A 19,775-nucleotide genomic window follows, 5' to 3' on the forward strand; every position below is an offset into this window, starting at 1 on the left:
ATTATTAAAGTCAGTATAATATTATTAATTACAAAGGTTACACACAACTAGAAAATTGTTTTGAAAGTTAAGGCTTAAGGTTTTTTTGAAAAAGATTTGAAAAGTTTCTAATATTTCGAATGTCTAAAAGAATTGAACTCAAATTTTATACGACTAACTAAGACCGTTTCTTCTCCGCGATGAATTGTTTTTCCGACATTTGTTGAATCCCTATTGAGATCCCCATTTCCAGTAAATAAGATTCCCTTTCACCAAGGTGCCCAGTTCTAAGAGCTGTACGATCCTTTTGGCATGTGTCTCGTGCACAATTGAGTGACCAAGATGAAAAATGAAGCCCGGACTTGGACAACCAACCACTGGAAACATTTTTAATTTCGCTGCCATTGTGAGCTGCAGAAAAAATGAGCAGCGAAATTGTAAACATTTTTGCGCGCCAGCATCAAGATAACCGACCGACAACTGGAGAAGCACAGACCAAAACCAAGGCAAAAACCAGGCGAACCACAATGGGTATTCCCTCCCGAGGACTATTTGGGCAGCGAGAAATTAGACACGTGATGGGCGAATGGCCCTCGGAACCGAGATGGTGGCGACAAAACCCCAGTTGATAGCCCAGACAAAAAGCGACTCCACTTTTTGTTTCCTCTCCTTTTGATTTTCCCTTTTTTTGTCGACCAGAAGATTATAGTCAATCAGCTGCTCCTGTGGCTGCTGATTTTGCCCAGATCATTTGAATAGGTGCCAAACAGAGGCGATCGAAGTGTTGCGATAAGCGGGAAGCGGATTCAGAAGCAGGAAGTTGAGGCCCCGAATTATGACTACGGGCATAGGGGTCCCATTTCATACCATTCTGCGGCATCCAATTAAATTGAATTTTGAAACGATGCTACTGCGATAAATTAAGCAAACATTTTTGTGTGTTTGGTTTCCTTTTTACTTGGGCATTATGGTCTTGTGGTGCCCCAGCAAACACCCAACTATTCGAAGGCAAACAAGCAGGCCGAGGCGTTGAGGGCAAACACAAGAATCGGAGTCGATTATCTAAATTTGATAAGGCATACGCTTGCACTTGGAGAATTAAGTAGTGCAAGGTTTTGCAGTTAATGTCATGGAGGTAATTGAATTTAAGTGAAAATTGCACAGCATTTTTAAGCTCTTATAGACTTACCTATGCAATATTCTGTCTTTAGAGGTACCAACTTATTTTTAAGCTCTTTAGAAAGGTTTTTAAATTTTCCAATATTTTTAAAACGCTCTCTATTAGCTTTTTTTAAATTTATTTTTCAGTTTAAATAAATAAATATTAAAAATAAGTATTGTTAGCTCCTCAAATAAATATATTGCTTTATAAAGATCCTCTATTATCCTCTATTCCTGACAATGGTTCTTTTTCTATTAGTCAAGGACTTGAAAATAAATAACATGATATAGCCAGCACCATTTTTTCCAGTGCATTCCACAGGACTACCTCTGCGGCTTTGCCTCGCTTCACTTGCTCTGGCCCCAGGCCAAATAAATTTCCAACGCGCTCTACAAGTCTATTTGTGCGTAAACAAATATTTATTGGAAAGGTAACACTTGCGACGGCAGCCGCAGAGGGGTAACCACTAGGTGTTAGGTGTTCAGGGCTCGACTCCACGGGGTTGGGGTGCCAAATGGGCTAAGCCAACTCCGAACTGTCGCCCAATTGACCAATAAAATGGTTGATGATGTGTGGCGCGCTGCCAGTCGATTTAAGCGGGTTTACCTGTCACAACCTGGGCATGCACCAATTATTTCTGGCTGGTTGGGTGTGAAGGTAATTAATTGGGTGGAAAGGGGATCCAGGTGTACAAGCTACAGGCAGCCCTGGTCTTAATAAAACAAGATTGATTTAAAATATCAGGAAAATAAGTACATTAAACGTGGTAGTCTAATTAATACCTAAGACATTCATAAACAACCTTATGTAGAATTTCTTTAAATAAATAAAACCATATTGAATTGCAAGAATAGAAATACATGTGTACTAAAAAAAACTTAATCTAGTTAATAACAAAGAAATATTAAAACAAAATATTATTTAATATCTTAGATCTAAAATAAACAAAATATACTCCACTTATACTTTCTTTAAAGAGTATACTCTTTAGTTTTCTATCCAACCTTACCTCCATCCGATAGTCCCTCAAACTCTGATCAATTGCTGGCAGCTTGCGATGACTATGACTGGGCAGAATGGTTGCCATTTTGGCCTAACAACTTTGTAATTTTTTGTTTACACGCCTAAATTGTAACGTAATTGCTTTGGGAAGTGACAATTGTTCGGCATCCCTTTTCTGGGCCCGTGTTTCAATAAATAGATGTAGTTGTGTGTACCTACGAGTCGTGTTTGTCAATTGCCCGGCCCTGTGAAAGCGGACACATGCTCGACTTGGCCAGTCCAGCTGGCCATGGCTACCATGGAATCGCCTTGGGGACCCGAGCCCACAATAGAGCCCATCGGAACGCACTTGGCCCTGTCAACTTCAGGCAACTGAGGCATCTGAGGCAGCGAGATGAAAGGCAGATGCTAACGGCCAGATATACACGGCGACTGCGTCGTAATTCGTGTAATTATATTCTCAATTACCAAAACCCGACAGCCCAGCAACTTGGCGATGCTGTCGCTGCGATTAGAACAAACGAAAGCGTTTTCTGATTTTCTATTTTATTTGTGCACTCGTAAAAATGATTGGAAAATTTTAGTGGGATGTTTAAAACTATTAAGCCACAGACCAGCATGATGGAAAATGATTCTTTTCACCATTGAAATTTGTCCTACTTTCAGATGATGTATAACTTTTAGGAAATTAAAATGTTTAAAAGTTCTAAAATAAGTACTTTTTGGATTTTTAAAAATCTTACCATCAAAAAGTTTGATAGAAACATGAATTTTCTCCAACTGAAATGGAACCCACTTTAGGTATAAATATTGATCAAATTTACTTTTAGTACTTACGATACGATTACGTTCTTTAAATTATAATTACATTTGTAGTAGGAGGATAATATGATATTTTAGGAATTTAAATTTGTAAGCCAATTTATAGAACTTTACACAACCTATATTAGTTTTTTTTGGCTACCATTTATGTTCAAGAAATTTTATAAAAATTATGCAGTTTTTAAAAATGATAGAGATTTTCAGTGCAATTTCTTACTGGCCTTGCGTATTTTTTATAGAGCTTGTTGATGTTTTGACAGGGTTCCGCTCTGAAGGTTGGACAGGGAAGGTCCTCAGGATGGTCAGACTAGCAAAGAAGTCAAAAGCAGGCCAGCCCGGGCAAATAAAGCAATGAAAGGCAGATATCTCCTAAATGCTGCTCATTCGTGCTGCCGAACAAACAAGCCACAGGGGGCGTGGCAAGGGGCAAAAGACATATGCAAATGGCCAGAATCATGCTCATCCCCATCCCAATCCTCAACCTCATCCTCGTCCTGGGCCAACTTAAGTGGTTTCAACTCGGCAGCGATGTGATGCCTACGACGATATGATATGATTATGTTAAATGCCCGTTTTGTTTGCTCACTCACTCGCACAGGACGACGGCAGGGAGTTGGTAGGATGGTAGGATGGTAGTATGGTTGGTTGGATGGTTTGTTGGTTGGTTGGTCATTGGGCATTGGACAGCTGCTACCCGTCGCCGTAGTTGTAGTTGTCGTCGTCATGCTCCCTTAACTGATTCCCCGGCTTTCCTTTTCTCCCTGGACAAAAAGGAGCAGCCTCCGTTGGCTTTCGGCTGCATTCAGTTCGCTCAGTTTCAAGTTGACGATTTCATAATTCAATTTACAAGATAAGGGCCCACAAGCCAGCGACTGAATAAACCAGAACCAGATTCAGATTCCGAATCGGAATCGGAATCAGCCAACCAACAAGCGGCCACCGTTTTTGGGGCGTGTTGTCAAAAGAAGACAGCGAGCAAAAAGTAAACAAAACATTTGCGGGGAAAAAAACATCACATTGAAAAACCTTTTAATTAATTATGCATCAGCGATTGTGTTTAAATAAAACGAAGCTCAGTCAAATCGGATTGAGGGGTTTTTGTTTGTTGGCCGGTCGGGGGAAATCGCAGGGCAGATCTCCAGCTGCCAGTGACAAACGCGCATCACGCATACGCCAGGATGAACCCATGTAGATGCGGCCGATTAGATAGCCCTGATAGCTGTCCTCTGTGCTCTCTAACGCATTAACTCAACTATTGTCTGCCTCGTTTGGGATTATCGCTCGATTTATAATCTTAATTGTACAGCGGTTGTATTAATAATGATGGAGTCATCAGTGGGCAAATCCTAAGGCCTTAAGTATAGAAACTGAAACTACAAAAGAATATTTCGCAGCTTTGTCAAATGTCACTAAGTTAATTGACCACCAAATATTTTAATATAAAAATAAGTACATACATCAAAATAATGAATATAACAGAGAAAATATGGAGTACTATACCACGGATGTAAGCCCTAACATATTATTTTTTACCCATTTTCCTAAAAACAAAAATTAAAAAAAACAAATATATAAAAATGTCTAAATCAGACGAGAGAGTCAAAAATTGTTTCGTATTTTCATTGAAGGTATCCTTTTTCCCATTTATAGTGATTATCATTATCACTAGACTTTTTCTCATTAAAGTAAAGGGTGATCTATACATACATTATAAGGAAATTTTTTAAAAAGTAGTACAATATTTGTAAACATAAATTTAGAATACTGAAATACGAAATTAACAAAACTCAAAATAGTTAGACAGCGCATTTTTCCATTTTGTTTCCCAAATACTATTGTTCGATATAAGATTTGATCTCCGATCTACATCTACTCGTGCAATCTGTAGCATTTCTTCGAGTATACCCCTTAGCATTTGCCGAACTTCTTGTCGAACCCTGGGCATTTGTTCATTGACTGGAAGAACGAGTCTTCAATCAGAGCATTTGTCAATGGGTCGTCAACCATGTCAGCAGCATGACTTCTGACACGATCGGCGGAAAGGGAGGGTTACCCATATGCCCACATTCGATTTGACGGATGCTCAGGGGTTGGGGCGCAAGTTAGAAGCCATCATAATTTAAACATGAGTGTTGGCTGCCACTGCGCACTGGGCTAACAATGATGCGGTTGTGGTTGGGCTCTACGGCTCTGAAGAGGATTCGGGCCGAGGAGCTCTATGGTCTGGATCTGGAGGGTCGGGTCGTCCATTTGGCGGCCTTATCAGCGACAGCGATGGCAGATTAATCGGCAGCGATAAGAGCCCGAACCCTGGGATGTGGACACGATGACGGGCACGATGACGAGTGCGGATGATCGACCAGAAGAATGGAGTGCTGGCGATGATGATGACGGTAGCGTGGCTCTCCAGCACTCTTCCCTTCGGATCGAAGTGCCTTTTCCTACACACCACACACACATATAGTATACTCTCATGTTCTTTGTTGTACGATTTTTGTTTTATATTCTCATTTTTCGGGGCTATCCCCGACTCCTTCGTGGCATTTTCGGTTTGGACTTTGGTGAAAAGGTGTGCCTGGGTTATGCGAAATATGCGTGGCGTTGTCGATCGCATCGGCTGGAGGGATCTGCACTGCCATGGGCCCAAAATGGTTTAGATTAAAGGGTTTAGGTTCCCTGCTCTTGTGTTATTTTATTTTTTTGGGGCGTTATTTGCTCAGCGAGACGTGCGACTGCTTTTGACTCTGGCTTCGGGCTTTATTCTCTGGCTTTGCGACTGCAGGAAGATCGATCTGGCCGATCGGTCGGTGCACCTCATTGACCTCTCTCTCAGTCTTCCAGTCCCCTTAACCCCTTGGGCCCCTTAACACCCTCTGGCCCATCATCTTGGCATTTCTGTTGTTGTGCCCGTTGAACATCTGTCGATCTTGTTTGGCGATAATTTGAATTGAGTTTTCTCTCCAAGTTGGCCAGCCTTCACATGTGTAAAAAGTCCAGAGCATTGTCCGAGTTTGGTGAGGTTGAGGGGTAATGCCGGGAGGCGTGTTAATAACAGAGCTCATCCTCGTCAAATGAAGGCACGCATAGGAAATGACATTACCAATTCGATAATTTTTGGACAATATATGTATGGGTTTTCAATCTTAAGAACATAATCAAGAAATTGGAATGACTTTTCTAGGTTAGTTCTAGCTTAAACCATTACCTAAGAACTACTAAAAAAATAAAACAAATATTTTCAACACCTCAAGTTACAAATACTATGTATAAGAAACTATTTTCTGGGTGTACCTGCAGCAACATTACTTCCCCAGAACGTGTCACCCAAAATGGGGAATGAGAATGGTTTAAGAAAAGAGGAGTAGGAGTGGTAGGGCCAACCTGGAGGAGGTTGGCGGAGGAACAGGGTCCCAGGGCCCCAGCCAATCCGCCGAGCACGTTCAAGTCGTTTTCTCGCAATTAACGCGAAATTCTACGAATTGTTTAATTAGAACTCCAGTTTCAGTTCCCAGTTTTCAGGTTCCATCTTCAGGTCTGCGAGTTGTGTGCAACCTCTGCACGTTTGTACCTCGTGGTTCTTGTTGCTCTTCCCTCGCTTGTTTCGAGCTGCATAATCTTTTTTGTAAACATGAAACTCGCGCCATTATATCGAGCCAACGTTTGCCAGCCAACTTGAGAATGGAATGGTATGGTTAAGGTATGGTATGGGTATGGGTATGGGTATTGGGGCTCTGAGATCTTGGCTCAGAGCCTGGATGCTTTTTACATGCTCGCCTGCCCTGCGCCGTGTGGCAACGATTTTAAATTTAAAATCTGTGAATTTGAAGCAGTTTATCGAGACTCGACTGGAGACTCCTCGTCCTTTGCTTAGGTGTTGTTGTGCCCGATTCGACCGGCCGATTAAATCATTAAATATTCCGATTGTGTAGCGTTATAATGAAATGTTTTTAACGCTTGTCTGATTTGGAATTATGCAGGGAATTAAAGGATCTCTCCCTCTCGCTGCCTTTTATTTGCTGAGTGAAGAAAATCTTATTTATGTGGAACATGTTGGACGGTTGTCCCCGATAAGCAAAGATGTTTCAGACATTTGGTGGGTTTGCTGGCTATTGCAAGATGAAGAAGACTTTGATTTTCATCATATGTATTTATTTCTTAAGTTTTGTTTATAAATTTCGTATTTAAATTGTGATCCAAAGACAATCTTAATTAAGAGCAATACGCAAAATTTCATACAAGTAAAACTAGAAATAGATTTTCATTACCAGAAGGTTAAGTACTAAAAACAAACTACCGCGTTTAGAATACACTTATCACATTTGAATGCGCGCCAATCTATCGATAATCTAACAGCTGCGCACTTTGCAACGCATTTCCACGTGATCGATATATTTCAGGTCGTCTAGAACAGCTGATTCGTTCCATCTCTATTCCGCTACTTCGCATTCGGATCGGATAATACTGATAGTAACCCGGATATACAGATCGGATAAGTTTAAAAAGTGAATCACATAGAGGAAAATACATACTGCCATGTATTTGATATACCTCGTCCTGCTTTCGACTGCCTCCGCTTGGATGTTTCCCGATCTTGAGAGATATTGCAGTGAATCGTATTGCCATATAATCGGTAGGAATAGGAAATATTCCGGGAAAATTGCCCACAGGCTGTTGGAATTCCACATTGACTCCTGCTCTGACCTAGAAGTACTGAAACTCATGCCCAATCTGCGCACCCTGGAACTGGAATACTGCAACTCCAGCGAGAATTTCACCATGAATGACCTCGATCCACTCCGATTTCTAAGCACCCTTCAGTTGCGACGCGGCAATCTTTCGGAGCTTCAGGACAAACACTTTGCCAAGTTTTCCAAGATAGAGGTCCTTGAGCTCGGAGGCAACTCCATTGCTCGACTAACCAATGAATCCTTTATAGGTATACCCAAACTCTGGTTACTGTCTCTGCCGGGTAATGATATTGAAGTTTTGCCACAGGGTGTATTCCAAACCCTACCGGAACTACTGCATCTTGACCTAAGTGGCAATAAGATCGAAAGGCTCGGGGAGAGCATTTTTGCCGGAAACCCGAAATTGGAGATGCTGCTGCTCAATGGCAATCCCCTGACCTGGATATCACCAACGGCCCTGGGATCTCTTGGGAATCTACGTCTTCTGGACCTGAGCAACTGTGGCCCACTGCCGGATCTTACACTTCAAGGTGCTCATTCCTTGATCTTGGACAATAGCCAACTAAAGTACTTGGACATCAGGGGCACTGTTATGAAACTGCAAGCGCGGGACAATCAGCTTACCAATATCAGATTTGCCGACAAGAGCTCGGTAACCGAGCTAGATCTGCATAATAATTCACTGACAACCGACGATATTCCCTTTATTCTAATGGGCATGTGGAGACTGCAGCGCCTGGATCTATCCAATAATCTCATACATAAGTTCCCTGGGGCGGGAAGCGACAATACAAGTGAACTCTTTCTGCTGCCCAACCTCATGCACGTTAATTTGTCAGCGAATCTTCTGCAGCGTCTACACTTTGATTCTCCGTTTCCCTGGGCAAGGCTTACCCATTTAGACTTGTCGTACAATAGATTGTCTCCATATGGCCTACCAGAAAGAGCCATAAACGAGGCATTCAATCTTCAGAGCTTGCACATACAGGGAAATGGTATTACTTATTTTCGACCCACTACTTCCAAGAAATCATATTCAGCTCTCAAAGAGGTGGCATTTTACGACAACAAGTACAAACCTGAAGTTTATAAAAATATAACGAAGTTCTTCAGGGACCTTAAAGTTATCGTATTAGAGAAAACCCAACAGGATCTCCCCAGCAATGACAGCTTAAAGGAAGATTGCGCGCACTTTATAGAGAAATCTCAGACATTACCTCCAAAAAAGGAGATTCAAGTTCATCCGGTTGAGGAGATCATAGTGAAGAACAATGAAGGATTTTGGAACACCTGGAATATCTTTCTACTTGGTATTCTAATGACTTCCTTAACTGTAAACGCAGTTCAGATTAGGCAACGCTACCGTTTGAGAGGAAGACACGTCATTCCGCGGGAAACACCAATATCTTCAATGGAAACGATGTTCGTTCGAGACGAAGAAATGCTTAATTAAAACGTATCCGCAAGGAAGACTACATTTTCAATGAAAACAATATTGCCCAAAGACAAATGTAATATATACTTTATTAGTCATTTATTATTTTGTACTTAACATGTGTAAATATCTTTTCATTCCTAAAGACCAAATACTGTTCCTTAAAGAAAACACTGCAGGTATAACTTATAATGTTAATAAAAGCATTAAGAATTGAATTCTTGTTTGTTTCTTCTGAAATCTGTGACTTCTTGAACTTAGACACCAAAATTGTTGTAGTATAAGAGCAACGGCAGATAAGGAATACCCAGAGTTCTCTGATTATATTTTTCAAAGGCGCGCCGATCTATCGAATGTGCTTAAAAGCCGATTGATTGCATTTTCTGGAGCATAACAGCTGGTCAGTTCCACCTCTATTCATCATACTATCTATATCGTACAAATGTTTACCCGGTTTCTAAAGGTATCCTCGCTTTGAACCCCGCGAGTGTCAGCTAAAGCCTGTACTTAAACAAAAAAAATAAGGACTTACACCAAACACTTAAACAAGAGGGTACTATATTTTAAAATCAATGTACACGTTTAAAATTACATTTAATTTTTAGCTGGAGCCCAACGTCAGCCTTTCAACGAATCGTAATATTTTAAAAATAGATCATGTTTACTCAATATCTCCTTCTCGTGTCTGCTATCATTGTTTTGGGAAGCGACGTGAGTTTACAAGATTATAATCGAGAAATAGGTAAATTAAGGAAAAACTTATTTTATAAGGTCAATCGCAATTCTCCAGGAGAAAACCTCCAGGATTCGTTCAAGCCTGAACATCTGGTCATACGTAAACGAGAAGTAGAGGGCGAGTCCGAACATAGCACCCAACCCACAACTCCCCAATCCATTTGCCCATCCAATCCTCAACCTGAACTCAATCCCAAAGCCAAACTACACAAGTGGACCTGGTATGACATCATCATCGTAATATTCCTGTTATTTGTGGTGTTATATGTAAGAATGAGCCTGTATAAAAGAGATGGAGACAACTGCTGCTTCGGGTGCAAGTGGGGGAGGACAACCAATGAAAGGCCCGAAACCAGGGTCGGGATCCTTAATCAACAAGAAACTGAAACATAGATCTGTGTAAAAACTAATCATTCATTTTTCGCTATCATCATTTTAATAACACAAGTCGTATATTTGTATACATGTATTTAACAAGTTTTCATATACCTTATTATTTCAATATAATTATTTTAACTTTTTTATAGAATATGAAAATGTTTTATTTTATAGTACATGTTATATTAACTTAATCACGAAAAGTTAATGGGTTAATTTCGAAGTCCATTAATATATATTATGACATTTCTAAAAAACCATTGGGTCTAATATATGAACTTGGTCCACCCAGAACGTTATCGCTTGAAACATGTGGAGAGAGCTTTACTTTGTTGTCATCAGCAAAGCTTCCCGGGGGCTTTAAATGAGCACCCTCCCAACCCGCTGATCCAGCAAACAAGATGATAAGGAAACGATTCTGTTTGCATCTCAGATCGACTTCAGTGCATTATTTGCGGTCTGACAAAGCGCGAGCAAAGTGAAATATAAATAATATGCATTTCTACATATATATTTTGATCGGAATTTTTGGCTTTAAATTAAGCGATGCTCTTTCTGTATATGATGCCAACGGAAGCTTAAATATCAGTGCCAGTTGTCCGGATTCATTTTGTATGTTAAGTGATCGACTGGAGGCTTTCTCAGCAACTCCGGCTCTTGGACTACGGGAATTGCATCTGACGAACTGCAGCCGCCAATCGCTCACCTGGCGGGTTCTGAGCCTAACGCCCGGTCTCCGGACATTGGTCATCCGGAACTGCGCCTCCTATCACATCAGCAAGGAAAGCTTGAGGTCCGTGGGGAACCTCACCTCCCTGCAGATGCAGCGCACGAGTCTCGGTGTCCTCCGGGATGAGATCTTTGCCACGGTGCCCCACTTGGAGATCCTGGAACTGGGTCAAAACATCATCCACACAGTGCACATAGGCGCCTTCAAGGGCTTGTCCAGACTAAGATTACTGGGTCTACAGGGCAATGGGATTCAAGAGATCCTTACTGGAACTTTTGTTCCCCTGGTGGAGCTAGTCCATTTGGATTTGAGCAGCAATCAACTTACCAGCTTGCCACAAGATATCTTCGTTAAAAATACCAAGTTACAAACCCTTCTTCTGAATGGCAACCTAATGAAGACTCTACTTCCAGAAGTTCTTAGTTCTTTGCCCAATCTTCGACTGCTCGACTTGGGACGTGCTGGTGAACTGGAAATTCTAGCTCTGAACCTTCACAATATCGAGCATATAATCTTGGAGGGCAGTAGTCTGTCTAGCTTGGTCATAAACGGAGGCTTTATGAGACTGCATGCGGCAAACAATGAACTGAGTCAACTGCATGTGGAAAACAAGAGCTCCGTAATCGAAATGGATCTGCATGGTAACTTACTGAAGGGTAATGATACCGCCAGCCTTCTGCGGGGCATGTGGAATCTCGAGAGACTGGATCTGTCGAAGAATATCATTGAAGCACTGCCGCTACATGGTGGTGGTTCGGATAGTTCGGATTTCCAGGAGCTGTTTCTCTTACCTAGTTTAAAGTACCTGAATTTGGCCCACAATCGTTTGGTTAGTTTGCCTCCGGGTTCGCCAATTCTCTCATCCCGTCTCAATGTTTTGGACTTGGCCCATAATCTAATCCTAAGCCTGGAGGTAGAGACATTGAGAGGTCTCCCCGTTCTGGAGGGTCTGTTTGTGGAGGGAAATCGCTTGAGCAACTTCGACTACCAGCTCTTCCATCAGCAGCACGAGGATCTCAAGGAACTGGGACTGCATGACAATGCCTGGGCACCTGGTTTATACCGCAAGATGTTCGTTTACCTCAGCGATCGAGGAGTTCACCTGATGGCGGGGGTCCAAAAGAGCGACCCCATAAACAACAGTGCGGTGGACATCGATTGGCCGCCAACTGGGGGCCAAGTGGATGCCCAGAAAATGGATCCACCGGGAGTGTCTGGCATACATCCTTACTGGACCCTCAGGGATATCCTGGCATTTGTCACGCTTGTGGTGGTGATGCTCATTCTGCTGATGAATCTGTATCACATCCTGGAGGAAGAGGGCTGTCTGCGGAGGTTTCGCCGTTGGAGGAGGTCCAATGTCTTTGGAGGAGGTTCTTCTTCGACTAGGAGTAGTGGACGCCGCCTCGACGAGCAGGACTCCGAAGTATGAGCCTGGTCAACACTTTGGCTTACTAGCTTACAATCCTTTCTCCGTTTCCCAAAACAGCACAGCTCCAGCGAATAGATGGGACAAGCTGCCAAACAAGCTGCTCCGCAAACCAAATAAACGCCAATTTGATGTCAATTTAGCGCTAGCCTTTCCTCTTTTCCCGGCGTGTTGTGGCTATATCTGGTGCTTCCTTTCTTGTTTAAAGCTATCATCTGCTACCCTGTACTTATAATTTTTAACGGAGTATGCTGTCCTAAGAGATAACTCTCGAATATAGAGGATTTTTAGAAATTTATACTACTAATCTATTAAATAAATACAATAGTTTAGATTTTGTTTGGGTTCTTGAAAAGTTTTAAAACGAAAATTAATTAGCTTTGTAATCAGGCTTATCAAATGAAATACTACATATGAATATTCATGGGAAGATCTCTTATTATTATAAACATTTATATTGCCAGTGACTTAATTTTGTAAGATAGTGTATAATCTTTTTATGTAAAATCAGCAAGTTTATACAAAGGGTATAACCTCTGTCACATCTTCCAAACAGCAAGATCTATATATTTTGCATATGAAATCTTGGCTACGAGAGGATACAAACAGTGTCCAGAACAGAAAAGAAAAATAATACACTGAAAGCCATATAAAGTACCATGTTTTTAAAATTAATTAAATTGTGAAAAATAAAAATAAACAAAATATATAAATGATTTCTCTCGAAAAAACCTAATACTTCGATAACTTTAATTTCCTAGTCAAAAGTTTACCATTACCATTTCTCTCTGTGTAGAGGAGAGCTCTTCGGAGCAGCCGAACAAGATGCACTTACAAGATTCGAACAAAATACGAATTTAATTCAAAATAATTGCACGGCATGCACAGGAGGACATGTGGACTGCTCTTTGGCCAAGACCAGTTAGGACTCTGCCTGGAAGTTGGCCATATAAACTGGGGGATTTCAGAGGGGGGTGGAATAGGTAGACCTGGTTGAACATCGACTTTTCCGCCTTCGTTGCTGGCACTTCATGGCATGTTTCCTTCGAGGCCGTGGACTTTGTGGCGTTTGCATTTGCGTAGACCTTGCCACAAGCCCACAGACTTATATTCATGCATTATAGCCCCGACTTGACCCGTCCCCCTCGAGGTATAGGGGTTCCTATGTCCGTACGTATCAACATGTTTTGGGTGGAAATTTTGCCCGTGTTTATGTTTGGGGGTCCTCTCCTCGGTGGATTTTGATAGGGCATCGCAATTTCTGAGAAATTGTATTTTGATTTATTTATAATGTTGCAGCGACATGCACATGCATCACACAAAGGTTGTTGTTGTTGTTGTTGTTACTGTTATTGTTGCATTTTCGATTGTGGTTACTATATATGGCTAGTTGTTGTTGTTATTACTGGGCATGCGAATCAAATCATTTTGATTAAATTAGAAATATGCAAATTATGTGCAGCTCATTAATTATGCGGCAGTAGAAGATTTGGTCAAGTGATAAGACAGACCAAGGGAAGAGAGAGAGAGACGGGGAGTAGGTGAAAGAAAGAGATGGGGAGATGGAGAACGAAAGAGACAGCATCATCAATAGAGTGCGTCACAAATCGCCCGCAAAACGCGCGCAAATCGCTTGGCAATTAAATAACTTCACACCGCGCGCAAAGTGGGCGTGGCCGGGGACGCCCACACACGCCCTAAAATTTCGCATTTGAAATGTAAAGCGCACGCGGCTTTTCTGTGAAAAATATTTCAACGATTTGTAAAAAATCGAAAGGCAATAAATGCATTTTTATCCCTCAATTCTCTGGTTTTGAAAGGGGTGTAAGCAGGGGCATATTGGGATTGGTATCAAGGGATTCTGGTTTCATGGAGATAAAATCTACAAGCAAAAAGGGTTAAGGTATAATCAATAAATATGCCTAGCTGTGGAAATTAATCACATTGTTACAAATTACGGTAATAATTGCTGTTAATGGCTTTAAGTCAATTGATTTTTATTAATAAAAACAGTTTAAAATCATTTTAATAATTTCATTCACGGAAAATCCTACCTATAAATGTATTTGAAGAATGGTGACCCAGACTTGCATTAATTTTTCACTCGAATTAATTTTCATTAAAAGAATGGTTTCTAACTGAGCTATTTGTTTTATTATATAGAAATTATTATATACATATATATTGGATCTATTTTAAAAACAATTTTTCAATAATTTTTAAACAATTTATTTACAATAAAAGTTTATACGTATGAGTTAGAATTTGGCCCAGAATTTCTTAACCTATGTATTTTACCTTATGATATTTTATGGTGACCCTGATCTTTTACAGTACCACCTATCAGCTCTTATTCTGAAGTGGTAGTTCCACTAAACTGTTATCTAAAAATATTTAATGGGGACCCTGAATATTTTATAGTACCACCTATTCGATCTTGTTCTGAAGTGGTAAACCCACTGATATCTAAACATTTTTATGGTGACCCCAATCCCTTACGGTACCACATATTCGATCTTATTCTGAAGGGGTAAGCCCACTGATTGCAGTTGCCACAAAACATAACGCGAGGGACCCCTGGAAAAGGCAATGCGAACCGATTCCGATTCCGACTCCAAACCAATCCTGACCACAACAATTTACCAATCGTTCACGCGTCCCAGGGGCCGCCAGATTCTCCCTGCCATTGCGTGTATATCTCCGCACCGCCCCCGACCCGCCACGCCCCCCGGCGACCACCCCCTATCGATGTGCATTCGGTTTTCTCCCCCCACTTTTATTTTTTTCCCCTTCTTTTTTTTTTTTGGGGTGGGCGTTGCCGCGGAGGCTGTGCAAAGTGTAAATTTATGATCATGCGATTTTTATCGAATGTGAATGTGAAAAAGAGTACAACGTTTTTTGCACTTTATAAACAACGGCAGCTAAAGGGAAAAAAGAGAAGGCCAAAATTGTGGACTGGGCCGTCGGTCGAACGCATTATTATTAATACTCGCACGCCGTCTGTCATGTTTTGTATTTAGTCAATTTTTATGTGTGGTTTTATTGAGCGTTTTTTAGCACTTTATGCTGCCAAACCGCGGCCACACCCCCACCGCCCCCTTCTGATATTCCAGCTTAGAGCCAGGTTATGGGTTATGGTCTGCCGAATGGATTGGATTGGATTGGGCTGGCTGGCTATTCTTCCTCTACGCCGATGCCGATCCATAAATCATGCGCCTTTTGGGGGTCGGCGTTTATCAAATTTTCGCACACTTGGCTCTCGACTGCGCCTGGGTGGAAAATGAGATTTTCCAAAAACCAAACGCCTGTTGGCGGCGACACGCCCAAAGACAAAAGTGCAAGGAAAATCTCCAGATGCTACCCGCCGGCGTTTCCCAACCTTTTCAGCCCGGCACGACAATGACACTACGACCTGGCAGTCAGTCTGTCATCCAGTCAACCAGTCATTCAGCCATCCAGTCAGTCACTCAGTCACTCAGTTAGTCATTCATTGGCTCACACGTGGCTAACTAGGGGTGTGGGGCTGGTTTGGCGTTAATGCGATTATTTTGTGCACTTTTGGCAGAGTTAATAAAAATTACTTCCAAACCAGTGAATGCCATACGTCGTGGAGCACTAAAGACACTTTAATGGCGATAGACAATGACAAACCCAAACCCAAGCCCAAGCCCAAAACCCAGTCGAAAATGAAACCAAAGCAATAATTTTTCATTTTTCCACCATCAACTGCGAAATGTTGCACTGAGAAAAGCTTATATCATTGATGCAAACTTAAGGGGGATAAATGTTCTATTAAAGAAGAAGATCTTAAAATATATGTCCTTTAAAGTCGAATGAAATATTCTTTGGCTTATTCTAATAAATTATAAGCTAGTAAAAAATAAAGTGAAGCATTTGTTTTCTTGTATTCCTAAGGTAGAGGCTAAAGATATCTTTTGATTATAGTTGAATTGTAAGCACATTCATGTTTGAATAGTATACTATACTATAATTAAATACTTAAAAAAACGTCACAAAAGTTTTCTTGGTAAAATAAAAACGAAATGAATAACATAATATTAGTACGAAAAATATACAATGAGATTTCTTAAAAAAATCCCGGCTTATGCTAAAAAATACTACAAAACTAACAATTAATTTTAAGAAAATGTAAGCCATTTAACAAATTTAGAATGGTAGATTAGGGATAACATTGAGTAAATATTTAATACAGGTAATTGCATAAAAATACTCATCATATAGCCCAATTTCTGTTTGTGTATCTATCCCTTTACAAGAAAATAAATCAGTAATAAATCAATCTATTAAAACCATTCTCCTAGGCCACATTTCCCGCGGTGTACGCTTTCATATTTCACACCATGCTTAGGCGCGAATTTGTAGCACTAATCCGGGAAACTCTCGCTGGAGCGCAGTTCCTTCGGTGGCTCATTAACAAGGACCCTGCCCAACACATCCCCCAGCAAAATCAGGATCAGAAGCTGGCTGCGTGATGCCGTTAATCGCATTATTTACAGCAAACAGGATCAGCGGGTTGACTCCGCTCAAAAGTCAAACGACGCGAAACCCTCCCACGGGGATATCCGTGACATATGTAAAGTGTAAGCTCGTCCAAGGACCCAGGACCAAGGACTCTCGGCAAGGACGAGAGGGTGCTAAAGCGTCCAAAGCGGTAACGCGTGCCGGCGTGCGGTTCGTGTAATGAATATCCGCTTAGCCCTCAGTTAGCCTTGGTCCTTGCTGCTCCTTGGAAGCTGCAATTGTATCTGGATTTGGACTCTGGTGGTGGAAACTGCATCCCGAAGGAGAGTTCCGGATGGGTGGTGGGTGTGTCCGTTGTGACGGGCGTGTGCGTATGGGAAATTGCCTAACTGACTGCCACAATATGCCCATCCGAGCAGTTTTCCTGCACTTCCCTTGACAGCCCATCGCCCGAAGCGGACTCGCTTTATAAATGAGCAATCAATTCGTAGATGGATGGATAAATGGGTGGAACAGGCTGAAAAATAAAAAAAAATCAGAGCATAAAAAATGGGAAAAAGGTCTGGAAAAGTTGTAAGAAGCCAACAATTTAAAAATATGCTTAAGAAATTACCCTCTTCTAAGAGAGGGTCAGATTTTTAACCCATTTTCATATTGGGATACCTCTATGAGTTTGTGGTGAAATTCTCTAATAATCTACATTTAAGTTATTCTTCTTAGAGAGCGTCAGAGGAATAATTATATTTTAATATGTTTTTCTTAAAAATCGTACACATATAATCGTTAAAAAATCATATCCAACCTTAATTCGACTTTAGGGATTTGTCCAATAACCAAGTCCTCACCGCAAGCATTAAAAAATCATAAATCTCCATCAATTTTCAACTGGCATCATAATTCCCCCCTTGCCGGATAAACTTTCATAGTTCCCACCCTTAATCCTCTGCTGGTTTTCCCAAGCCTTTGGCAAGGACATGAGCATGCTGTGAGAATTGAGAACATTAAAAAAAGGTCAAAGGTTACACAGTCATTCCGATCGAGTGCGGAGAACTTTTCACGCGGTTCTACCTGGAAATGCCATAAAAATGAAAACGTAAGCAGTGAAAAATCTCCGCGCCAGGTAATTAACGCGGGCATAAAACCGATAGAGATGCGGAGAAATGGCGCGGAGAAAGGCCAATCCCGGGGAGTAATTAGCTCCTGCTCCACAGATAACCATTCTCCATCTCATGCGGCGATAAGTGGACGCAGTTCTTATGGCGGTTTAAAGCCTTTCTCGTTGATTTTTATTCGATGCTCTCTCGTTGGCCATTAAGTGGACGCCTATCGGACCAGGACAAATAATTTTTATGGGTCCTCAATAAAAACGTAAAGAAGCCAGCGATATCGGAGGGAAAAATACTCCGAAAAACGCAGAGTATTACTCGTTTACGAGGCCCTAATGAACAGGCTGGCGATGATAACAATATAGGGGGTTTTAAAGGTTAAAGGGTGGGTGGGGGTGGGGTATAAAAGACCACTCGCCTTGGCCAGATTAACATATTAAACGAAATCGATAAGGATATTGCGGCCCCGAAGACGCACGTGATGCGCTAATTTTTAGCTTGACACTTGCCCGCAGGATCTGGAGAGGATGGTGGGGTCGCACTTACATTACTTATATAGGGTATATAGCACAGGGTTGCCAGCGGCGCGTGTGGTCCGCCGGATATGTCAAAAGTGTCGTCGTCGATGGCACGTGCTTGGCCTTAAAAAAGAGGAAACCCTGGCAGCAGAAACAAAGCCCAGCCGGGTGGTCCATTGTCCTGGGTTGGGGGAATCGGAATACCCTCTTCCCAAAGTAACCTGATCCCTGCTGCCGCACAATGCGACGTAATTTGTTTTCTCCAATGAGTAAGTTAGTTAACCCATAAGGGGGATCAAGGAGAGAGTTCAACTAAGCCCGAAAACGAATGCCAATCAGCAATCAAGTGTAATGTGAGCTGACGATTGACAAGACCCGATAAATACCTGCTGAATTAACACTCTAGATCTATCTATAGTGCTTAGTCCAGCTGCTGACATATCGCAGTTGTAGCATCAGCTTTAGTTTACAACATTTAACACGGAAACTTTGTATGTAACGCTTATCAGTTGACATATTAATTCTGAATAAATTTTAACAACATGGAAACATAACTTGTTCGATGCATATTAAGTCTTAGGAACAAATAAAAATGAGTTTATCATATTATTAGAAAAAAGAATTATTATAAAACAAGTTATAGGTATTATCTTATCTATTTGATTTTGTAATATTTATTTATTTAAACATGAATCAACCAACCTAATGGTTACAAAACGACCCAGTAGAAAAACCACGACACATAATATTAATATATATTGTTAGTTAGAAGAACATTAACTATGTTATTGCCACAAAATGCGGGTCTTTTATTTAGTATGGGCTTTTTATAAGCTGTTAATTTTAACTAATGGAGGAACATAATTATAACAATGATCTGATAACTATAAGCATTAACACGCTCTAAAAACTCTAAAAGGTATAAGAAAGCTCTTAAGTTTTTCCTTACATCGCATGCAATCCTTGCAATCCCTTAAGCAGCCATAAAAATGAGAAATTATTTTCGCTTATAATAAATATATAATTTGAGTGCAATGTAAAAGTGATTAACGATTAATGGCAGCTGCAGGGGCGTATTTGTTTCTTCCTCTCTGGCTGGAACTTATTTTTTTATATATTTTTTTTCTCCCAGCCTCCTACCAAATGCAAAGTATGCAGCAGAAAAAAACAGCGAACCAAAACCATAACAACTGCAATAACAACTGCCAGCTCATAATGGCCACAAGTGGAGGTTGTTTCTTGCGTTTTTTTTTTTTGTATTTTCTGTTGGAACTGAAGCAAAAAGGCGCAACCTGATTGGATCTCTCCA

General features: G+C 41.1%; 3 protein-coding genes across 4 annotated transcripts; all 3 read left to right on the top strand.

Annotated features, from left to right (window-relative positions):
- Nucleotides 1-7,424: 7,424 nt before the first annotated feature.
- Nucleotides 7,425-9,254, top strand: LOC119560139 (toll-like receptor 7). Of its 2 annotated transcripts, XM_037873492.1 has the most exons (2): nucleotides 7,793-7,901; nucleotides 7,961-9,254. In XM_037873492.1, the coding sequence occupies exon 2, from the start codon at nucleotides 8,063-8,065 to the stop codon at nucleotides 9,104-9,106; it is 1,044 nt and encodes a 347-aa protein (XP_037729420.1). In that variant the 5' UTR covers nucleotides 7,793-7,901; nucleotides 7,961-8,062; the 3' UTR covers nucleotides 9,107-9,254. The 2 variants fall into 2 exon arrangements, with proteins under 2 accessions (XP_037729419.1, XP_037729420.1); XM_037873491.1 differs by having other exon boundaries at nucleotides 7,425-9,254.
- A 253-nt stretch (nucleotides 9,255-9,507) lies between these two features.
- On the top strand, nucleotides 9,508-10,349 carry LOC119560681. Its single transcript, XM_037874255.1, has 3 exons — nucleotides 9,508-9,641; nucleotides 9,694-9,799; nucleotides 9,860-10,349. The coding sequence occupies exons 2-3, from the start codon at nucleotides 9,746-9,748 to the stop codon at nucleotides 10,214-10,216; spliced, it is 411 nt and encodes a 136-aa protein (XP_037730183.1). The 5' UTR covers nucleotides 9,508-9,641; nucleotides 9,694-9,745; the 3' UTR covers nucleotides 10,217-10,349.
- A 290-nt stretch (nucleotides 10,350-10,639) lies between these two features.
- LOC119560680 (insulin-like growth factor-binding protein complex acid labile subunit) lies at nucleotides 10,640-13,069 on the top strand. The gene is made up of 2 exons (XM_037874254.1): nucleotides 10,640-12,357; nucleotides 12,421-13,069. The coding sequence occupies exons 1-2, from the start codon at nucleotides 10,696-10,698 to the stop codon at nucleotides 12,436-12,438; spliced, it is 1,680 nt and encodes a 559-aa protein (XP_037730182.1). The 5' UTR covers nucleotides 10,640-10,695; the 3' UTR covers nucleotides 12,439-13,069.
- Nucleotides 13,070-19,775: the final 6,706 nt, after the last annotated feature.

The sequence above is a fragment of the Drosophila subpulchrella genome, unplaced genomic scaffold, assembly GCF_014743375.2.
Source record: "Drosophila subpulchrella strain 33 F10 #4 breed RU33 unplaced genomic scaffold, RU_Dsub_v1.1 Primary Assembly Seq354, whole genome shotgun sequence".
In the NCBI taxonomy this organism is placed as follows: Eukaryota; Metazoa; Arthropoda; class Insecta; order Diptera; family Drosophilidae; genus Drosophila; species Drosophila subpulchrella.

Bases quoted from the DNA above. Each gene is read 5' to 3' on its own strand.
- LOC119560139 (XM_037873491.1), top strand. From the start codon at position 7,499: ATGTATTTGATATACCTCGTCCTGCTTTCGACTGCCTCCGCTTGGATG.
- LOC119560681 (XM_037874255.1), top strand. From the start codon at position 9,746: ATGTTTACTCAATATCTCCTTCTCGTGTCTGCTATCATTGTTTTGGGA. The intron at 9,800-9,859 runs GTGAGTTTACAA...TTATTTTATAAG, and splicing joins TCATTGTTTTGGGAAGCGAC to GTCAATCGCAATTCTCCAGG.
- LOC119560680 (XM_037874254.1), top strand. From the start codon at position 10,696: ATGCATTTCTACATATATATTTTGATCGGAATTTTTGGCTTTAAATTA.